This window comes from Anthonomus grandis, chromosome 8, assembly GCF_022605725.1.
Source record: "Anthonomus grandis grandis chromosome 8, icAntGran1.3, whole genome shotgun sequence".
Classification (NCBI taxonomy): domain Eukaryota; kingdom Metazoa; phylum Arthropoda; class Insecta; order Coleoptera; family Curculionidae; genus Anthonomus; species Anthonomus grandis.
Window position 1 is genome coordinate 16,262,128 of NC_065553.1, and position 24,671 is coordinate 16,286,798.

The 24,671-nt window shown below is 30.1% G+C and overlaps 1 protein-coding gene across 1 annotated transcript in view; it reads left to right on the forward strand.

Annotated features, from left to right (window-relative positions):
- The window catches only part of LOC126739272 (protein cueball), a 42,389-nt gene extending 18,297 nt beyond the window's left edge, over nt 1-24,092 (forward strand). The window contains exons 2-8 of the mRNA XM_050444876.1: nt 11,764-11,990; nt 14,612-14,772; nt 16,036-16,344; nt 16,397-16,629; nt 17,866-18,226; nt 18,399-18,741; nt 22,846-24,092. Coding sequence (XP_050300833.1) covers nt 11,764-11,990; nt 14,612-14,772; nt 16,036-16,344; nt 16,397-16,629; nt 17,866-18,226; nt 18,399-18,741; nt 22,846-22,935 — 1,724 coding nt within the window. The 3' untranslated portion in view covers nt 22,936-24,092. The remainder of the gene's footprint in view (nt 1-11,763; nt 11,991-14,611; nt 14,773-16,035; nt 16,345-16,396; nt 16,630-17,865; nt 18,227-18,398; nt 18,742-22,845) is intronic.
- The last annotated feature ends 579 nt before the right edge of the window (nt 24,093-24,671 follow it).

The following is a 24,671-nucleotide window of genomic DNA, read 5'->3' on the forward strand; positions in this document are numbered from 1 at the left end:
AAAACCGCAACTTTGCTCGTGCACTTCACACTTGACAATATCTGTTTGGCGTACAACTGTCATACAGTTTCTATGAAAATACACGGTCACCAGCCAACAATAAATAAACACGAATGAATGGAATTTTGCTCTGTATAAAAATTCTCAGAGATAAGGTGACTTCAATAATAATGATTGGTCGTCTTTTTTTCGATAACTGTTGACTTTAGGTATAGGACATGATGCATGAAACATACGTAGAATTCCACGCGAAATTCAAAAATGAAATAAAAAAAGGTGCTTTCATTTGAAAAAATTAAGTTGATGGTCGTAATTTGTTTTTGAGCAACCCTGTATATACAAACTTCACGTACAAAAATAGGCAACTTGAAATAAAATCGACGGGTCCGAGCGTTTTTTTTTTGAACACACCCCTGAATTTTAAATGAATTTAGACATAACTTTTGGGATGCACTGTATTCCCAAGACTGCATATTTTGCACTACGTTATTCTTGCTTATGTTGCTGTTGTATGGGGACACTCTGTTTGGTCTACAGCGTAGAACTGTAGGCGTTGTGGCTGGTATTAGGTATAGAGATGATTGCAAGAAGAGCTTTATTACTTTAAAAATCCTTACGTTTCATCTCTATACATCTTTCAAAATTTAATTCTCATACATTAGAATAAAAGCAAATACCGCACAAATGGTAAAATCTCGTGGCAGTGAAGAGCTTTCTGTGCCACACCAATGACGTGGAAACTGGTCCTGAGTTCCTTGCTGTTAGTTATCGAGAGAAGTGGTCTTGTTATAAATTTTTTTTATGTAATAACATGAGACTTGAAATAAATAAATAAATAAACATGTCCTGATTCTCTCCTTTTGGCGAATGAAATCTTGCCGATTGATGCACATTTCTATATCTTTTCGCACCATTAGCATAACGTACGGCTTATTAGAGATTGGCTTATTATGTTCGGAAGTTATGGGAGTTCCTCGGGGCAGTGTTCTTGGTCCTCTTCTTTTTTTGATTTATACGTGTGTTTTGTTTAAATATTTAAAGTATACTAAACATCATAGTTATGCTGATGATACTCAGTTGATGTTGTCTTTTGATTCGTCAAATCCGGGGAATGCTGGTGACTGTTTAAATAAAGACTTGTCAAGTCTATATAATTTATCTGTAAAACATGGCTTACAGTTAAACCCTAAGAAATCTGTAGAGATGTTGTTTACCAAACAAAATTTAAGGCAGGTCCTTTGGAAAAATTGGAAAATTTAAAGATACAAATAACGAGCCTATCGTATTTCAAAATATTTGCAAAAATCTCGATTTGTACATTGAGGTACGATTAAGATTCTCATATCATGTGACATCAAAATTGCAGAAAGCCTATTCAATGTTGAAAACTTTATATCCGCAGCGCCATGAGTTAAATGTAGATACTAAGCGAATGCTGTGAGACTCTCAATCTTTCTCATTTTGACTTTTGTGATACTGTGTATGGCCCTTGTTTAGACAACAGAGATAAAAGGCGCATACAAAAGTTGCAAAATGCATGTATAAGGTTTATTTTTGGTATTCGCAGGCCATATGGAGTGTCAAGTTGAGTCATTGTTGATTGTTAAGTTGATTGTCAGTTTGAGTTGTGAACAAGTTAAAAGATCTTGAGTGGCTTAATATGTCATCGAAGACAGAGTTACATTATGTCATATTTTGCTACAATATTCTTAAGATGAGGTCCCACATTTTCTTTTGGATAGGGTGATATTTAGAGCTGATATTCATCATCAGGCTAATGTTAGAAATAGACGGCGTTTAGATATTCGACAACATCGAAAAGAAATTTTTAAACGATCATTTTCTTATAATATTGCATATGTAGTAAATAAATATATTACTGATCTTTCGCTAACGACAAAAAATCAAAAAAATCTAAGCTCCAGAATATTATTTAAAACAGATCAATGCATTTAAAAATATGAATTTTGGATTTGTTATAGGTTTTTATTTTTGTATATTCTCTTTTTCATTTTATTTATGTAAAAATGTTTTTCATCGATTTTTGTGCATTATTTATTTATTTTTCTTTGGGTACTTACTATTATATACTTTTTTTTGGATAAATTATTCTATTTTATAGGCTACAACAGCGTTGAGAAGCTGAAATTGTGCCTTTTAATCCGCATTTTGTCTGTCATTTCTTGTTACAATGATGCTTTTTTACAGCTTTGTAAACATATGTATATGTGGATTAATAAACGTTATTATTATTATTATTAAGTACGAAAATATTAATTTTCTCTACTTTTCTTACTTTTTTTTCATTTAATTTTTCTCTTACTGCCTGAATCATATTAAAATGCTATTTTCCTTTCATAGTTGAACTACAAACAAAAAACTGCGATATTTAAATCTGAGATAGACTATTATTTTTTAAAATCCCAAAAAAATTTGTTATATTGTTTATTTTTCCTTGTTTTTTGATACACACGAAAATTTCGATTTTTTTTCAAATGTCAGAGTCTCAATGTAAATTGTGACATTGAGTTTACATCGAAAAAAGTATTTTCTAGAATGGGTACACATTGAATTGATTTGATAAAATAAAATTATTTCTCATCAAAACAAAAATGGACAATTTTACATACTTGTTACGAAAATATATTTTTATGGTTTTTTCCATATGTTATAAATGATATAAAAACATAAATGATATGTTTAATTTTTAGACGACGACACTTATGATGTAAAACTCGCTCAAAAACATTTTATATAGATAAGAAAACCACTTTAGATAAAAAAAAATCGTTTTTTTTTTGTGCGAAACTGGAAACTTCTTAAGATATTCTCTTTGAATTTTAATTGTTAAGTAAATTTATTTTAATTGCATCTTCTTGAAACTAAAGTGGACATTATTGTTTTATAATTTTCTGTTTCTCATCTTGTTTATAAATAATGGATAAGTGATTAAAATATTTCACTTAAAACGGAAAACCCAAGTAATTATCAATAAATTACAGTCCTATCAGCCAAATTAAATCGAGATTTTTTGGTGCTATTTTCTTTAATAAAACAGTATACTTCATTCATATATTTCTTATTTACATCAAAATTAATGCACTGTATTCCAAAGGCCAATAATTAAATAAATCAATAAAACTATAAAACCAAATGTAACGAAACGAACGTTATTATAAATAATAAGATATAATTGGCTTTTTTGATACCAAATTGCATTTCGATAAGGGTTTCCCGAAATCGGAAAATTTTTGCGAAATAATCGTTTCGGTAAATATTTACAAATTAATTTCTAAAATTTATGGTATAGTTTCGTAAATAACTTACATAACAGCGATAGTGACTTATTAATATTTTTTTTCGGATCCAATTATTTTTATTTTATTTTAATCCATTCTATGCAACTGGCGAAGTATAGAAAAGAAAAAACTTATTTTAATCTCACCAATAAACTTGTAACAAAATAAATTAAACAAAATTGTACCTAACGAAACAAAAAAACCAAAAAACCTTCTATTTCAATGATTTTTTGAGAGCCTTAAACAAAATATGAAAATAAAGGTCTTGAATCCGACCAATTTTATTTAAAATTTTGTATATTACATGAGAGGAACTGTTTCTTCTAGATTTTAGGGAACAGAGTTTAAATATATTTAAAAATTCATTTTGAGGAAGTTATCACCTTGCGTTTTAAAATGCAAAAATTTTAAGAATTTTTTCTAGATATTTTCTTTTGAAAAGTAATAGTAAGAGAGCATTGATGCTTTTTATAAGCTTGATGTGTCAGAGACCAGATTACTGAGGAATATTCTAATTGTGATCTGATTAATGTAAAGAAAAATGTTTTTTTAATAGCACTGATATTTTTAAACCAAGAGTACATCTTACTAGGAAACCATACCATGAAATGTCACTTTACTGTCAAATAATCCACCGACGTTTCCCTGTGCAAGTTAATTTTGTCAATGTAAATCACATTGAATAATGTCTTTTGATTTTGCTGTATAACTCAAGCAAAAACAGAGTGACATACTAAGGAATGTAAAGAAATTGAAAACTACGAGGCAAAACACACGACTTGTTTAATTTACGTAAAAGACTAAAGCAAATTAGCGGCAATAATCGACTATTTCTACCCACTATCTAGAAGACCAAGATGGACAAAATAGGAGATCGACTTGATAGATGGAAAGAATATATTGAGAAACTTCTGGATGTGATTTGATTGATGCTACATCAGGACCACCAATTATAATAAAAATAAAAGATATGATATCCGTGTCCTTTTGCTTAACCGTTTTCGAAAAGGCTTTTGTTAAAGTACGCCATGACAAGATGGTTTTAGACGAAATGTTCAATAAGGCACACTGATGCCACATGATCAACGTCAATAATATCAGATGCGCCGAAGCCTGACAATTATTGTCACTGCTAACGAATAAGATCTACAACATTTTATTGAATAAGATAAATGACACAATTTGTATATAAATACAAATTATATTATTGTATTAACTGGTGGAAAGCAAAAGAGCATACTGTGAAAATATTAGTATACATTATAGATTAGTATATTAGTTTTAACAAAAGTATTATAGGAAATTTTTAAAGGATAAACAAAAAAACTACTATTCATTCACTAATTCCTTTTTTTAATACATATTTAGCTGGCCACGGTGTTGCCAGGTTAAAATCACCGCAAGCGGTAGATTTATTATAAAAAAAAACACAAAAATATAGTTATAATAATAAGGCTTTTATTTCCAACAGTCACCCACTTACAGGAAATACAGAAAGAATTTTGTACAACAGATTTAAAGTTTAAAATTAAATAATACAATATAATATTAAGCTAAAGGAAAAGTTATGGAAGAGGCTAATAAAAATTTTGGAAAACATACGTTTGCTCAAAGCATTATCTACCTACAAAATCTCTAAGAGAAATTCAAGATTTAAGATTATTGATTAAAAAATCCTACTAAGAAAACATTGAAGCAACAAAGAGGTCCAAGTTGTGGTTACAAAGAGTATTAAATAAGTTACACATATAATAAATCGGCGACCTTCTAAAAATGTTATTTATTGCTCTATTACACTGAAATGTTCGATAGTTTCTAGAGTTTAATCTGGGAACAACAAAGTAAATTTGTTTTAACAATGAGCTACAGTCGATTTTATAATTAACTAACTTATATAAAAAGCGGCACGGCGGTCGGCTAAGGCTTTCATGTTAAAACGTGCAAGCACTATATCTTGACATGTTCCTCTTGCTGGATATACACCATCGGTCTTGTACATTAAATATTTTAAAAATCTGCGCTGAATTGACTCAATTTTATCAATCTCCACCTGATATACTGGATGTCATATAATTGAAGTGTACTCAAGCTTGGAGCAATGACAATGAGCATTATAACTCAATAAATGAGCAATATAAGAAATGCACCACCCTAGCTTCATCAAAATTGCGACAATTTCTAATTATAAAACCCAGATTTTTAAAGTTGACATTTTGGTCAAAAGTAACACCCAAACCTTTAATTTCAAGATACCTAGTCAAAGGAAAATTTTGTATTTCATAATTGTGCTGAATAAAATTTTTGTTTCTACAAAGAGTTACCTGAAAACACTTTGACACATTAAGAAAAAGTCTGTTATTCCGACACCAGTCATATATATTATTTAGTTCAGATTGAAGCACTTGGCAATCATATATGGTTTCTATTTTTCTATAAATTTTTAAATCGTCTGCAAAAAGCAGTTTAAGACATAAAATAGTCAGTGCAAGGGCATTGATAAACAACAAAAAAAGAAGCGGTCCCTAGTTTGCACCTTGTGAGACACCAGATCTTACGATGTATTGATTGGAGCGAAAACCGTCGATTTCACCGTCGAATTTTTCCGTCGAAACTGCATTGGGTCTAAAAGGTACGAAGAAAATAATTTTAATACATTTTCAGAGCAACCCAGATAATAAAGTTTTATCAATAAAATAGTATATCTACTTGATCAAAAGCCTTCTGAAAATCCATGTACAGACCATCCACTTGACTTCTGTTGTTTAGGGCTTGACATATGTATTCGGAAAGACAACATAAATTAGTGATACATGATCTTCGTTCCATAAAACCATGTTGATCGGGCTATATTAGTGTACTTATTTGTGCGTGTAATTGTTTGCGTATATACAAATTTCAAAACGCATAGAATTGATATCGGTCTATAGTTTTGAAGTTCTGACTTGTCGCCCTTTTTAAAAACTGAAATAGACTTTATGAGTGGTAATACTAATTTAACATTTATACTATATATTTTCTGTGAATCAAGAAATGTTAAAAATAAATGTACATAACATAATACATAGTTAAATGGCAAATCATCAAACCTTAGGCGGTAATGAATTTTCATTCCTACATATTAACAATCTGACTAAAAGTCCATATTTAATTCAGTCTGAATCAGAAAAGTGATCGGATTTTTTGTACATATTATTATTATTATATTATGACAACAATTCTTGACTAATGTTTTAGTTAAAGCATTAACTGCTGCCTGCATATTCCATAGATAAGGTATAACTGATGTATTCTTTCTAAAGCATCAGACCAACAATACTGTTAGTGGATAGATATACCTCGGTATAACTATCTATGTACCTCGGACTATGAGCATACTGCTTAACCTGATTATCAAAACTTGAATTATCTAAAATAGCATCATTTGGGATGAATGGCATCTATTGAAACTGATGATGAAAAATCTTTGTCATCCTTCAATCCTTGTAATCATTGATGCTTTAGAAAAATCCGAATTTTTTAGCATTATTTGTTTTCATTATTAAGTTTTTGAAAATCACCTGCTACTAAGTTTGGAAAATTTATTAATAAAGGTATGGATTCCCATGACCTTTCAAAAATACATTTAGGGTTTATTAAAAACACTTTTTAAATATTATGTAATCAAAATTATATCATAGTCATCAATATATAATAATTTCAAAAAATTATATTTTTTGATATTTTACGTTCCTCATTGTTAGCTCTGTTATAAACTCACTAAAAACTTAAACTACAAAACGTTATATATTTAAAAATACCGACAATTTGTCTATCAAACTATTGACTATTTATCATGTGCGAAGACGATTTTTTAAGACATGGAGGAATTACCGAAACGTAATAACTAATATTTATTAATTCTTCTTTATTTTTTTGTCAATTAATTTGAAAATATGAGTAGAAGTTTTAACGGTAGCTATAAACAGCTTTGCGGTAGACCGGTAGTTAATGCATGAAAACGGTCGATCTGGCATGAATGGCTGGCCTCTTCTTAAGTTTAATTACTACTTGGCAACCCCATATGACCCATTGGGTCTATTAACTTCTCACAATAGTCGACTGAAATTGTATTCCTATCTTTCTGCAAGATTAGCTCTAGATCTTCTCGGTTTTGATGGTTCTTTTTCTAAAATCATTTTCCAAGTGCTGCTAAAGATTCTTTATAGGGTTTAATTCGGGTGATCGGGAAGGCCAATCCAATATTCAAATTTTTTCCTTTGAAAGCTGATTCTTAACTAGTCTATGCTGATTGAAAATCTCTCTCTTCATTAGGCAACAAGATACTCTCCAATACGTCAACATACTTTTGAGCATCTATATGCCCATCAATTCTGATAGTGGATCAGACTCAGATCGACTAAAACACTCCTACATCATCAGAATTTCTCCACTATATTTGAATCCACTTTGGTTCGAATCTTTGACCAGTTGGCCCCTCTTACATATCTTGTAGAATCAGTCAAATAAGTTGAATTAGGTTTCATTACTGAATTTCTTATTTATATTAACAGTACTTTTTTTGGATCACTTCTGTATTTTATTAAATGATCGGTATATTTTTGACGAAGTTTTTCCCTACTTGCAGTACCTCTTCTTATGCCAAAGACAGTTAGAAATGTCAATTCGCTTCATATTTTTGTGGTATGTTGCAACTATTTTCTATTTAAAGTCAACATCGTAATAGTTGCACTTTGGCATTGTATTGTTCCAACTTCAATAAACCACAAGTTATTAAGGCCGAGGATTAACTAAATTAAATTTTATATGGAAGAGTATGTAGAGTTTTTCCATACTGTTGTGAAAAACAATATACGAAAACATGGTAAATAAGGTAATTGTTAGAAATAGTAAACCAATAAAATGTTACCATATTTTTGTTCGCCACTGTATATATATAATATATCGATTGTTTTACAGCCAAGTTAAATTAACAGAATAACTTTATTGCATTTATGCAGCTATTAAAAAAAATATGTAACATTAGCAGAAATAAACATCCTCAGCAGCAAGTTATATAGTGTTCAAGGTGCAATATTGTTTTTTTTTAAAAACTGCAAAGTTGACATAAAATGTTCGTGGTCTACGTGACTGAAGTCATGGTACATCTGCTCAAGTGTTTGGGCATTATATTCTATATCAAACCAGTCTTGATAACAAAATTGGCTTATTAAGAATTTTAACAAGATTAATTTGCTATAAATTGAGAATTAACCAGGCTGTCGTCGTCTAACACATCGAACATAGAAAAATATTGATAATGGCATTATTTTTTGATAAATTGATATTTTGTTATAATGGGTTTTTAAGGAGGTTGATCAGGGAGGTACTATACTAAAATATCTCTTCTACAATGTGTCCAAAATTAAATTTAGGCAATTAAATTTGAAAATAAATTTGTCTCTTATGGTTTTTAGGATACCATTTGAAGACCTGGAATGATTTATCTAAGAAAATAAACTAGTTATTTAATTCAAGAAAATTGTTAAAATCTGTAAAAGGTTTTTTAAATACCACATTTTAGGCAGCAAACAATTTCGTGCTCAGATTTTATTTACAACATTACAATTACAAAATTACGGTAAAAAATACAAAAACTATTATTTTATTAGAAATCCCTAACTACGTCCAACAATAAAAAGCTAAAATTTAAAAAGATCGCGATGCATAATCAATTGTTTTTACAATACCTAAGATATGTTTGAAAAATTGAAAAACAATTATCATAATATAAATTATCACGGCCGGATAATTAAATAAAATAATAAAAAACCTGAAACCGGAGGCAATTTTATTTAAATTAATCTTTGAACTACATTTAATTACAAAACAAATATCCAACAAAAAAACGAATTTGCATTATTTTATATTCACAAAATTATAGAATACATACATTGTTTTCATTGAAATGTGCTCCTAGAAAAATAAAATAAATAATTTATTTTTTAAATTAAATGATGTTTTAATTAAAGCCTTAGGTTATTATTTACGTATGCACGCTTACATTGAGTCTCATTTTGGTACTAACCAATTACCATTTTTTTTGTTAAAGAGGTTACGGTACATAATATTCAATTTTTTGTTTTGTCTAATTATTTAATTTATTTAACTTTTTAATTAGCCGGTTAAGTAGATTTTTGGCTAGTACATTTTTTGGTACTAGCAAGCACATTAGTTATTATTTATTTAATACTGTTATTATAATACAAAATTTCCAATTACTTATTACTAGGCATAACTTTTATAAAATCTCTAAAACTTTAAAATTTTCGATTCTCTTGAAAGTATGTTTTATAAATTTTTGCTTAAAAAAATATATGTATCTTTCTACTAAATTTTAAGTTTTTAATAATTCGCAATGATTTATTTTTTATTTGTAAATTAAGCACATTTTTAAAATCGTTTAACTTTGAAAGATCAGGTATATTAAATTAAAAGAAAGAGGAAATAAATTCACAATTAATTTAAGAAGCTTCATTATTGGTGTAAAGCTTTTGACTTAAGAAATGATAACAAAAAGATCTTCTAGAAAGTTGATTACTATTAATAATACGACTATGGCCCAAAATTAAAATGGTTTTAATAGTGATATGATATATTTTTATTATTATATTTTTTTCACTTAGCCAAGGTTTCAGTACTTGAGTGAGAAATATTATGTTTTGAAGCTTCATATCGATGCAATCATTTTTTCTTTGACAAAAGAATGATTACATATACACAGGAAAACAATTTACAGAACAATTAGAATAATTTAACTCTTTGGTTTGGTTGTGTGCTATTTACAATCGAATGGTATTGATAAAGTTGTGTTTTACAATATTGCACAGGAATACAATTGAAATAAAATCCAACAGTAAGTACCAACTGTATAAACTACCATGCCCAGGTATATACTAACTAGGAGGAATAAAAATGAACAGTACCATTCGATTATAAATAGCACACAACGAAGCCAATGAATTATATTGTAATTTTTTTATGAGTTGTTTTGTTGTGTATATTATGTAATCATTCGATGTCAAAGGAAACATGATAATATTGTACCGATATGCAGTTGTAATATTTAATGTCCACTCATCTTAACATCAATACTGACAAGTGTTTTCTTTCTAATGTTAATCTCATAGAGCTTGGTAAAGTTACAGCTCAATAAGAAAAAATCACTGAGTGAAGACCTGTGTTTTATTGCATTCTCGCAAAACCCACAATTTACGAATATTTTATTTAATGCTGCCTTCATGGCACAAACATTAAAATAACTTATAATTAGGCATAACTTAAATGGATATGGTGACCACTTTTTTATGAAATATAAAAAATTCAGCTTATTAGGTTTTTTATTTGTTTTTAGAAGATCTTTCTAGAATTTCAACCAAATATAACTAATATTATTCACTTTGAATTAGATTTGTTTGATTAGCTCTTAACTTTCTGTTATTAGGCAATTTAGATTTACTCTTGTTTTTTTCATCCAGTACTGCGTATTTTACGTTTTTTATGAAAAATATAGGTGTACAAGTTTAATGTTTTCCTCTTGGTCTACCTCTATCAATACCCTTTTAGAATATTTAATAGAGCTTTTAAATTAGATGGTGTTTTTAATTTGATTTCTTGTACCATTTCCAGCAAATTTATCGTAAGAGGTCGGCGGCATAGGGTAATTGAGTAATTGAATTCCAAACTTGGATTATTAAACATAGTTTTCACAGCTTATACTACAAGCAATCATCGATTATTTTTATTAAAATTAAACTTAAAGTAAGGCAATAAAACTTGAACTGACTGGAATGTTAGTGTGCTTGAAAATTGATAATTTTGATAATGAAATATGAATAATATTATTGAATTCAAACGAAGTTTTCTTCGTATTCTCTTGTTTATAATTTTTTTTAATCTTGCATAAAATACTAGGAAATAAGATCAAAATAAATTAAGTTTGATTGCAATTATAAATAAATAATTAGACCAAAATTTACTTACTTTTACACTTATTAACTTAATTATATACTTTTTAATTTTCTCTCTTCTACTTTAAAAAAGTATCAAGTAAATAAATTATAGTTCTCTTGTTATATTTGAACTTTATTGTGACTTAATACAAAAGTGGCAAATAAAAATTTCATTTAGAAATTCTTGCAAACCTCAGTTACATTTTCAAAACAAAATAGCAATTCTTCTTACTTCTAGAGTTCGAAAGAAATCAATATCAAATTAGTTTTCTTCATCTTTGTGTTAGTAGCTTAAAGAAAAAAGGACCAATTGGTAAAAGAAATTTATAAAATTTATCAGCTTGGTCCATGCATTTTGGACTGTTTCTAATATTCACATAAATCAATAACCATATTTTTTTTCAATGATTACATTTAACTTTATTTTCATGTAAAACTGTAACCAAGTTATAAACCGATTTTATTTTTATTTTTAGATATCGCAGTAGTAATAAGTGATCAAATCGAGCTACTCCAATCCAATGGCACTCTGATAGGCGCCACCGTGGAACAGTTTACGAAACTGAAAGCGTTAACTTTTGATAACGTAAGACACCAGTTTGTTGTCAGCAATAATAATCAAAGCAACGACACCATTTTTACCGTCGAGCTTACCAAAGAGACTGAAATCACTCCCATAATCCCGAATCTTCCCGATGTACTGGTAAGTATTTCTATGTCTTAATTAATTATTTAATCGTTAACCACATTAGTCATTGCTGTGGTGCTTCTTTATTAGTAGTTTATGATATTGCTGAACGTAAAGGCACGGCCTTGTAATTATTATACTATAGTAGGGCCTTTGATTGTGTCGATCATCATATTCTACCATCAATTTTGCATTATGTAGGGTTTAGTGAGGTAGCAGTGAATCTTTTAAAATCATTTCTAAGTGACATGCAAGGCAGTATTCTGGGCCCTCTTTTATTCGCAATATACACGTGCCGATTTTACTTAGTACTGCGATATTGTAAGAACCATCTATATGTGGATTATAAATAACTCTACTTTTCATTTTTATCCCATGAATTAAAAGATTCCGACTTTTAATTCATTAAAACATATGCTCAAGATTAACCCCATGAAATCTAATGTGCTTCTTATTGGCATCTTAGCGACTGTCAGTGATATTCAGAATTAGATCAAAATAAATGATGACCAAATACAGATTGGTGACAAATGTAAAAGTTTGGGAATAATGGTAGATTCCACCCTTCGATTTAAAAACCATGGACAATCCTCACAAAGGCTTACAAGGCAGTAAAGTCTATTTATATTCATTGTCTATGGTTGGTGCTTAGACTATGAGGATAAAAGAAAAGCTACAAAATTCATGTATTCGACTTATTTCTGGTATTTGCAGAAGAAATCATATATCACATAAGTTGAGTGAACTAAAGTGGCTAAATATGTCTAATGGCAGATTGATGGCAGTTTTTATTATAAAATTTTAAAAAACCGTAGCCCATACTGATGTTCATCATTAGAAACTTCGAAGAAAAACGCTTCAAATTCTTAAACATAGAACTGAATTCTTTAAACGATCATTTGCTTACAATATTGCTAGACAAATATTTTTTTTTCATTATCGACTTTATCTTTACATATTTCAGTAAATGTGTTTAGAAAACATATATTTACAGTGCAGTTTGATGGTCAGTAAATAGCCTTCTGAACCTTGTGTCCGGCATGGATTTTGCGTTTTGGTTTAGTTTAAAAATGTGTTTTATTTGTGTTAAAAAGGATTACAATTAATGTTACATAAGGCATGTTTATAAATTTAGATTTTAGTATTGTCACACTTAAAAGTTGGTTTATACATATTGATGCTTAGCCGCAGTGTTAAAGAGCAGAATCTACTACATGCAGAAATCTGATCTGCCGGCTTTTTTATTTACTCGTGTCATTTTTTATTCCAAATGAAACTTCGTATGTATTGTACGTATTCTTGAGTTGAAATATAAAAACATTTATTATTATTATTATTAGTTTTTCTTGTTTCTGGTGTAATAAACTTAAAATTAATTAATTAATTTTAATAAATAAAAAATGGCTCCAAATGTCCAAAAGATATAAAATAATACTTCAGCTGCCTGCAAAAAATAAGAAATGGCTTTAGGTGCATAAACAACGTACGAAAATGGCCTTAACTACTGGGAAAAAATAAATTACTAAAATATTTAAGTGCAACTTTTTATATTACATTAAGTGTAAAATCATTAGGCCATTTCTCATCAAAGGTAAAAAAAAACATAAATAATAATTGTAGGAACTTAGTAAGAGCATAAGAGTCTCTATATTAGAATAAAGAGTGAACTAGCGAGTTTAGGATCTCAAATGAAACTACTTTTCTATGCAAAAAGTTGACCCTGTATATAGGTGATCTTCAGGGCTGGAAAAATTACAATAAGTAACTCGACATTTTTTGCAAATATTTAGGAGCCTTTTTTTTGAATATTAATAAATTGGAGCCAGAACTTTATAAAATATTTATCTTTTATACTTGTAAAAGTTACTAATTAAATTAGTAATTTTTATAGAGAACAGCAACCTAATGCTGTTGATACTAAGTATATAAAATTGCATGGAATTAAAAGGTTGGCTTCATAAACTTGTCGTAAGATGACTATAAATTAGATAAATTAGATAAACCAATTATTAGAAACCCTCAATTAAGATTTTAATTATTTTATTCAATGAACGTTTTTAGCCAAACATCATAAATACGGATTTAAAAGATTTAAACTTATCACCTAAATAAAGTCACCTTTTTAATTATGGTAGTATTTCTTTGTGAAATTTACCTTTCTACAACATTCCTATAAATAAATAATTAACATTCAATAGAAAATAGAACCAGGTCAAAAATTATATAACAACGTAACACCAAGGGATGAAGATAAGAACTCTTATGCAAAACAGAGTTATGGCCAGTTTTTTATGTTTACTCTCAATGGATCATGGATTTCTCATAAATTAATATTTTATCAGTATACCTGTTGATTAGTCCGCAGATCTTCAAACATTTGCAGACGTAGATAAAAAAATTATATAGATTCTGTCACTTATAACCTGTCCTTCCAGTCCTCCAATATAACCAAAACAATAAAAACTACGGTGTTTTTTGCAGATAAAAGTATTCAGTAAGGAAATAATTTAAATATAAGAGTAAATAAACATAAAGTTCATAACTCGCCACCCTACTCTTTGATCAAAAGTAGTATATACTTCTACGTGTTTTTTCTTTTAATTCGTCATTTTAATGAAGGAAATGTTCTTTTTCAGGGTTTAGCAGTTGACCCAATCGAAGATGTTCTATACTGGACTGACTCAACCAATAAGGCAATCAATTATGCCAAATTGAACTCGAGTGTGTTAGAACCAAAACTGCTTTTCGATTTTAGTGATGCCACTCCTCAGGATATCGCCATTGATGTATGCCGGAGGTAAAAAAAAATATATATAACCATTGTCAGTTTGATGTTAAACAATGTTTATTCAAGTTACCTATTTCCGTGCCAATTAGTATAAACCAAGTTGAGGCATTAATTATCGACTAAAAACAAGACCTTTCTTGACCTACCGCATGCGTCATTTATTTGTATGCAAATACTCCTAAATATAAACATATATTATTAGATAAATTATATGGAATAAAAATGCCCTTAAAATAAATTTGGATGGATAAGATGTTAAACATTTCCTTATCGTGACATAACGTGATATCTACTTATCGTAAAAACTTAAATCGAATCGGTTTCCACGTATTAGTTACATAAATAGGTTTGGCGCCTGTAATAAAATATATATTTAATTACACTATTTTTAAAAGGGTTGAGGTATGAGAATACATAAAAAAATATTTATATTCAAACCATTTCTTGGAAATATTTATAAACGTGTTTAATTATTATCGGTCAAAGCATCATAAAACGTGAAAAATCAATTGAGGAAGTAGGGATAAAACCATGTACACACACAGCTGGGATATAACTGGACTTGAAAAATGAATCCTAAGATCAAATATTTCAGTTTTGATACCGAGCAGCTGGTAATGATTTTGATGCTCATACTTTCAGTGTATATAGCATAACTACGTAAGAAAAATTATAGCCCTTTTTTAGAAATAGTAAAGCTTAGGCCATTTTGGGATCATCTCTAGTCTGCACTCATACTGCTGTTAGTGATTCATCAAGTATTCTGATGATGATTTAGAACCTCTTTTTTGGAAAACTTTAGTAGAACTTTTGACAACTGAAACTCAAACGCTGAATAGAGCTGAGTAATCCTTTAATGGGATTCAACTTTTTTTAACCGTGATACAGCAGGCACTGTTTATTTCAGAACAAACCGATCACAAGAACAGCATTCAGAAACAATCAATCTTCTTTCACAAAATATTGAACCTGCCAAATCAGTAAAATTCTGTAGGATTTATATTGATATTAATTTAAATTGGGAAGATTGGCAGGACAATGAATTGCAATTGGAAGCTTTTCTCTTTTTTGTAGGAGGTTTTAAAATCTTATATTAACAAAAAATTCTTACGATCCGTCTATTAGAAAGTTTTTATGCCACCTGGCGATATGGGGTAATTGTACCATATAAGTAAATTAGTGAAACTGTTCTTTGACAAGTTTCACCTCGTTTATTATAACATTATTACTATAAGATTTAAGAAACAATTAATGTATATTCTATATTTTAAGACAAATCTACTGGACCAACTCAGACCCCAACTATCCGACCATAGAAAGGGCCTTCCTAAACGGTTCCAATCGCGAAGTTCTCATCGAATCAGGATTGAATCTCCCTATAGGAATTGCTATCGATTATAAGGCGCAACGACTTATCTGGGCCGATAGGGGTGAAGGCATTTACTACAGAATAGACAGCTCCGATCTAGATGGCAACAATAGGCAACTTATTTACAACGGAACCGACATTAAACCCTTTGGGATAGCGGTTGATGATTTGTCAGTATACTGGACCGATATCGTTAATAATGCCTTATGGAGGTAGAAAACGGATTTGTTGTGTGAAAATTGGTGTTAAGGGTTTTTTTTTCAGGTTTTACAAATCTGATAAGGAGGGTGTGGAGGCTAAGCCGGAAACGATTCGCATGTTTAAGGGACAGCCGATGGGAGTTATTGCCAAAAACGCTCAAATCAGAAACTATCCGGACTGTAAGGAGCTGGAAGTAGCTATTGAGAACTATCGTGGTGAATCTAAGGAAATTTTCGATACTACTGATCCGGAAGAAGTTAAGGATATCGAGTGTTTAAATGGGGGGCAGTTAAATGGTAAGGCCATACTTATAATCATGTAAATTTAATATCATCGAGAAGAATTTGCCAAAAATAACTTTAAATTTTTTGGATAGTATTTTCAATTACTTTTTAAACTTATTTGGACAGTTTTGCTTTAAAGAGTACTTAAAAATTTCTTCCAGGCAGTCTACCAGAGTTCAGGCCACTTTTCATTATATGTGTAGTGACTTTTGGAATATTTCATTCTTTATAGTCTATATATGTATTAGCTTTTTGGAATATATCCAAAACCCCATTACCCAATAAATAATTATGTAATTTTTAAACGTTTCCAGACACCCTTCATTAAAATTTTTTTTTTGATGGATATATTTAGGTCATCTTGAAGGTAATTTTTGCCTGTCAAGCACTTATATTGCATAAAATATGGACACACCATGTTAAAATAAATAAATTATATGTAGATATATATAACATATGAATTAAAATATAGGTAGATATATAGAGAAGCTTAAACGATATTTAGGTAGATCGAAAAATGGCAATAACGCAAAGTAAATAATGTACATCCGATTAGTCATCTCAGTAATGTTATTTTAGGTGTACATGATTATTTATTTTCTTTATGGTTCTATCGTTTTTCAATTTAGATTCGTAGCAGAGTAAAATTGATAAAATTGATAAATATAAATATTTTATGAAAAATAAATATAGTATTATGAGTATATAGTATAAAAGAAACAACCTGTGAGCATTCTCTTGAGTTTCGACGCAATCAAATAACATTATTAGAACGTTAATGGTATTTTGCTTTAACCATCCGTGGTACAAGTTACTCTAACTTCGATTCTCCATTCGTACCCCTATACTGTTAGGTACCAAAGTATCCCATATTTTAGCACGTGACCTGCTTTTCAGTAAGAGAATTATCATTATCCAATCTATGTACGTTCGCATACCGCCTATGTGTCGATTTATTCGTATGCTATTTTCAATTGTATTCGTTACTTAGTTTGGATTGACTGAAGTGTACAACTAATTAAATAGTTTTCTACACACAAATTTCCTTAATGTAGAGTATACTAATAAAATTTAAATAAAAAGAATACTCAACATGTTTTTGTCTGAGACCACTTTCTAGACGTCACAGAAATCAATTCGCGATTTCACCGCATGTAGGTTTGCATCTAACGGATTAGAGTAACTTGGATCTTAAAAAAATAAAATTTTAAAATAAGAAAAATGCCTAAATGTTACATCAATTTTCAGGTAAATACTGCAAATGTACCCCAGGTTACAGTGGCCGTTACTGCGAACAAAACAAATGTCACAACTTCTGTGTACACGGCGCGTGCTATTTTTCCGGAAGCGGATATCCCCAGTGCAGCTGCCCCAGAGGTTTCGGGGGAGAAAGATGCCAACTAGACATGTGTTCGACCTACTGCTTAAATAACGGCCTTTGCAGCTACTATAAGGGAGATCTGTTGCCTTCTTGTCAATGCACCCAGCATTTTACCGGCAGTAGGTGCGAAATCAGCACGGATTTCCATAGTTTGTGCGGATTGTACTGTCGCGAAAGCACTAACGTGAATGATTACTTGGTGTCCAAAGATAGGGAGCTAGTGTGTAGGTAAGATATGCAGAAAGTTTCTTGTTGCCATAATTTAAAGAGGATTTTTCTGGATCGAAAAGTTCGTATTAATGTGGCTCTAAAATGCTGGGGTTTGAAGTGTTTGAACCTACCTCAGACGCTATTTCTATTTGCTGAATCTTTTAAGTTAAAATTATAAAATTTATTCCAGGTGCGAAAATGAAAATGGAAAATTCGTCATCTCGCAAAACAACGTGACCGTGCCGGCATTATATTCGGAAAGTTCGCCGTTACGTGGCCAGAGTTTCTTCGAAAAATTCACAACTGACAGCGAGTATACGACCTTGGTGCTGGTGTGCTGTCTCTGCGTGGTCTTAAACGTCATTTTATTCGTTTACCTTTTCGCTAGTCGCCCAAACAAACGGCCGATAATTAAGAGAAGAGTTATTGTTAATAAGAACGTTACCCCTTTGACCTATCGTCCCCAGCCTACTACTGAACAGTGCGAAATTACGATGATCGAGAATTGTTGTAATATGAACGTGTGCGAAACGGTAAGTCTAACTTCTAGTCGTTTTTGATGATTTTGAATACAAACCATGTATTGATTTAAGACGTCTTATACACGGCTGGCCATTTTTTTTGGGTGCGGGTACTCGTGCATTAATATGCAACAGAAAATAATAGGCAAAGCCTTAAGTTAATGAAGCAACGATAATATTTCACTGATTCCTCGATCCATTACTTCCTCTAGCGTCTATGCGCTTTTTAAGATTTAGTACTTCTTTGACATAAATGTATGTGCGCTATTGGAGAAGAAGATACTGACTTACGTTCTTCTAACCTGGAGTATCAACTACTTTGTGGCACCCTGGTCCAGCTGTAGATGTAAAAAATCTGTGACTGTGCCGTGTGCTCGTGTGCATTTTTACTAAGTAAAAATTAGTGGAACTACATATTCCGAAGCCACAAACGAGTTATGCCAGGATAAAAATTAATAATTGATATTTGTTAAAATTCTTAAGAATTATCAAATTTTGGTTTGATAAACGATTGACATCAAAAATCAAGAACGAAAAAGAAGATGCATTAAAGAAATTCAATAAAAAATAGAAAAAAACCTAGATGCAAAACAGATTTAAAAAAAAAAATTGATAATATAAAAACAAGTTAAAAAAAAAGTGACGTGAAAAAAACTGTTAAAAAAATCGTACTGAATGAATGGCAAAGAAAATTCTATGATTAATGGAACGTCTGAGAAAAGCCAGTCTTACACAGGGTACTAGGGGCATGTTAGACCATTGTAACAGATAAGGCCAAATCTGGTTCCCAACAACTTAAAACCAGAACACTTAAAAACCTTAAGCGAAGGAGGAGTAACTGATTTAACTACAAAACACATACTTACGAAAACAAATTGAAGCATTTCACTCCTATTTCTTCTGTTCAAGTTCAACAATCTTGGCCGGAAGGTTAAGTAAAGTTTGTCAAAGCTGAAGTATTTCGTTAACCATTTATTCAATTATAGTGATTGCAGTGACGAAATATGTATGTATTTATAGGTGTTTAAGTATGGTTCAAGCGACTCTCAATTATAACCTGTATATATGGTAATTATATTAGTAAACAGCAACTCGCATCTTATACTTCTATCTGAACTGGATCAAAATTATGGTATGGATTCTATGCACTTTGGTGTCACCAAATTCCAAATCAAATCCCCACTGGGAAACATTTCTTTGGCGTTACAAAGTAGCTTTTACATTTATTGAACATACACCTTTTGTGATTTTAATATGATAATATATAAATTGATAATACCCAATTAATAACACCTATAACACCGGTCGTTCCCTTGGTAAAGTCGAAATTATACCCATTTGTAGACACCCACGTCATCCAGGTGAGAAAAAACGTATGGCGTAGATGTTTTTGCCAATCAATATTAGGTTGGAAACTGAAGTCTGCTATGTATTTTTATACGTTCAGAAATTAACAAATGATTCATTTTAGCAGCATATTATTATATTTTTATATTCGTGTATATACTTTCATTCCCAAAAAATTTTAAAAAATCTTGTATTTATTGTATTATTAACAAACTTAACAATTAACAAATATTATTATAATTAATCATAAATAATGGGATATACACAAGTCCGAAACGGAATTGCACTTCAAATTGAGAATGTGATACAGCGAGCCGCAGATGCAACAAAATTGAGCACAACAACGATTGCAAATATAAAGATGAATGGGATAAAATCTGATCAGGATTACGCTGCTCATATATTTTCCAAGCAAAAGACCGCAAAAACCAAATCTAAAACATATTTGAAAAGTAGAATTCGGCACGAGCAGTAGGCGTAACAAAACCAAGCTTACAAAAATTGTGAATAATGGTATAAAATTAATTTAACTCAGTGGGAAAAATTTAAATACTGACAATTTTATTTACTTGTTCATGAAAAAAAATGCTTTTTGAAGGAATATGTTAACACATTAAAATGAAAATACCATTCCAAAAAATAAAACATACAAACTCAAAAAAAACACGCCATATTGCATTACCAAGTTAATGAAATTGCAACGATATGATTGAATACTTAAACGACGATCATAAAATAAAATTTGCTAGGACAAAAAAAGCTTAATCAATCTCGTCAATATTGTCAGAGTCAGAACTGAAATCAGAGATATTGTCTTCGTCATCGTCGTCTTCGTCAGTCGTAATCACAAGTGGCAGAATGTCATAGTCATCACACACTTGTATTGCCTCCCAAGCCTTTTCAATTACCTTTTCATTAAATAAATTAAAGAGTTAAATTCCCTCATATTGTCTTAGAGAGAAATTATAGGAAACTATGAAACAGATGAAATTATGAAGTTAGAGGGCCCTTACAAAAGCAATAGTTTTTATTTAAAAAAAATCTAAAAAGATAACCAGATAATTTTTACATTCACTGTTTTTCCTTGAATCCGTGTACTTGGTGTCATCTTGCCAGCTACTACGGAATGATCCCTTGGTAAAAATCCACGTCTCGTCAATGAAAACTGGAGTAAAACCTTCCGGACCTACATTTCTATTTTTGATATACTCCCTTAAAAAATTGATTCTTTTATGAATCCATCAAATATTTTCTGTTATTTGATTTTTTCCACTCGAAGCCTATACTATTGATCCATCTTCTTAAGGAGTCAATGGAAAACTCAAAATATTCAATTTTTTCCCTGAACTTTTCTCTTATTGTTGCCAATATTACATATTCTTTTCTGGCGTACATAGAATAAATTGTGTCCCGAATTCTATGTTTTAAATATGTTGTAATTTTGGTTTTTGCTGTCTTTTGCTTGGAAGATATACGGGCTGCGTATTCCTGATCTGATTTTATCCCATTCTTCTTTATATTTGCGATCGTTGTTGTGCTCAATTTTGTTGCATCTGCAGCTCGCTGTATCACATTCTTAATTTGAAGTGCAATTCCGTTTTGGACTTGTTCCTTTTCCAGTTGAAAAAAAGCCAATATATTTAAAATCATCAGCTGCGATTGTTCATTATACCTATTATATCTTTTTTTAGGCATTATCTAATACTTTTCGAAATAACTTTCAAGAACAAGTTGACAAACCAATATTTTTGATTGACAGTGACGGATATTTCACATAACCTAGTATATAAAAGATGAATAATCATCAGACACCAATTTTTTTCAAATGTTTGTTGTCGCCGCTGTTTGGAATATGCTAAACAAAGATAAACAAAAATGACGTCATTACAAATGGGTATAATTTCGACTTTATTGGCCCACTCATTGATAGCAACTTTAAGTTAACAGTTAGTATTAGGAAATGTCATCCAGTTATTTCTCCTTGAGTAAATTGCTTTAGACTCAGTGATTAAGGATCTGTATACAGTACTGTGGCATACATCTAAATCAACGGCACAGCTAAAATCCAGATTCTCCTGAAAAAATAATATTTATATTTATCAAAATTTACAATTACTTTCCTAGAATAAGCTAAACTTCCCAAAAAGGTCTTTATTTTCCGAATGGGTGCACTTCTTGTTTTAATGGGATGGTGATTATTGTCAAGATTGCCATGCATGGGTCTGCAAGCCACTCGACATTTTTTTTGTTGAACCCTATACACAAGCATAAAACACCTCAATTCATAATAATTTACGATAAATATCATCATTGTATGTCCTCCCTTGTTTCTAGACATACCTATACATACCACCCATATTTTCCAACAAATAACTTAATTTGCGGTAACCGAGGTTGCTAAAAATTCACTTAAACTGAAGCATACACTATGGAGGAAAGTAAGTGCTTTGTTAGTATAGTTGAAACATTTATTTTTGATGTAATTACTTGAAGCATTATCGTTTATTACATTTATGCATTCCAACCAATGATTTTCTGTGATGAGACCTCTGTTTGCCGTTCTTTCCTTTACATGGCCACTACTAAATGTAAATAGATTCTTCCAAAGTCCAGACACAATGGGCCACCAATGATAGCTATTAAATAGTCTAAATAATCAAAAATATTTCTTTAAAATTTGTAAGCAGGGAAACCAAATTGTATTTACTTTAATGATTTTAAACCCAATCTGCAAATATAATTAAAATATATTTTTTTTAATTGTTGCAGCCTTGTTTCGAGCCATCCGCCTTCAGGAAGAACAAGGAAGACAAAAAAGTGCTTCTCTCCGACATGGAAAACGGTGAAGACACTTATTAAGATTTTTATCCAGTTGTAGTAGGCTGTGAACACAAAGTATTAGACTGTTCATATTAACATGACCAATCGAATCCCGATTAGGTATAGCTAATACCTAAAAAACACAACTTTAGGTTGAAGTGACGTAAAATTTTAAAAATTTGATCATTTGGAAGAGCAAATTTTTAAAATACCCTTTAGGTCACTTCAGAAATAAATATTTAGTGAACAGTCGATTTGTTAAGTTTGATAATATTTATAAATGAACTAACAAAACGATTAAGCTGCAAAATGGAGGGTTACTATTTTTTTTGGTAGCTTTTTTACAAACAAAAAACCGACAAAGTTTAAGTTCCTAATCATCTTATGTAATTTAAATGCCATCTTTATGTCTCGTTATTACTTGTTTTAAGAGATTTTTGCCATGGACAAATAGCACAGACATTAACAAATTGCTTTAAGCTCGATTTTTAATTCCCTTTTTATCTCGATGATTTGGAAAAATAATTTTTATATACTAGTAAGGAAATATAAATTATATTAATTGAACTTTAAAATATTACCGGTTCTAGATGGAATGAATATAGAATTTGGATGGAAAAGTGAAAGTTATAGCATAATTCAATGCAATTATTTACAACTTAATTTAAAAAAAAACGTCAGCATAAACAATATAATTAAAACTATTATTGATTTATGCAGAATTTTTGTTAAGGCCTTTGGACAACCACTATATAAACCAACAATCTCATCTATAACACCTAAAAATCATAATTCAGTAGTAGTAAAATTTCGTACCAATGTACCATGACAAAATATGATAAAAAAGTTATAATAACTTTATATTAAAGTTTTTGAGACAGCTCTAGACAACTATCAAAGACAAACTCTCGTTTATGGCTCGATGGTCACCTAAAAATCAACTTCATACTAACAAATACACATAATTCAGTGCTATTCCATACTATCAATTCCATGGCAAAAATACAATAAATTCATCTAGAGCTAAAATGTCAACATAAATATAATGCTAAAAGCTATTGCCCTATGTTACTTTAACGCCTCCCGACAACTACTAAAGACCAAATTATTTAATTTGTATTTAAAGCTTTTTTTTTGAGGTTATCTAGGTTAAGATGTAGTCTCAAAAATGATTTTACCTCATAATATTTTTAAAATGGAACCTCTACAATAATGAAAAAAGTAAGGAAGTTCCAAAAAAAAATCAACTGCATGCTTTGCATTTTTCATTCGAAACTTCACAATGCAAGATTCATGTATAAAAATCTCTTTTAAGTTTCTTGAGTTTTGTCCATTTATTTTATTGCAGAACTCAAAAACATGTAATTATGAATAAAATCAAGCAAAAAAAATTTTTCCAAGTATTTACAAGCTAGTTCTGCCTAATATTCACTTATTTTAAACATATTTTGAGGTAAACTTTAACCAGTTTTATGGTTCCATTAAATACCATATATATAAAATATCATTTAATTTTTACTTAATAAAGTCGTCGATTTACTTAACTAAGATACTTAATTTTTTTGGTGCCAAACAAAATTATGTTTTTTTTTTTACGATTTATTTTCATTGACACTTAAATATTTTTGGTTGATTAAACTCGAAATTTTATTTATTATTTTTGCAATTTTAGGAAAATATATTTATTAAAAATTTTGTTAAGTCCGTTAGCTAGGTAGTATATATTAGTTAATATAAATTTAAAATTTGTGGCTCTTAATATCCACGTGAGAAAT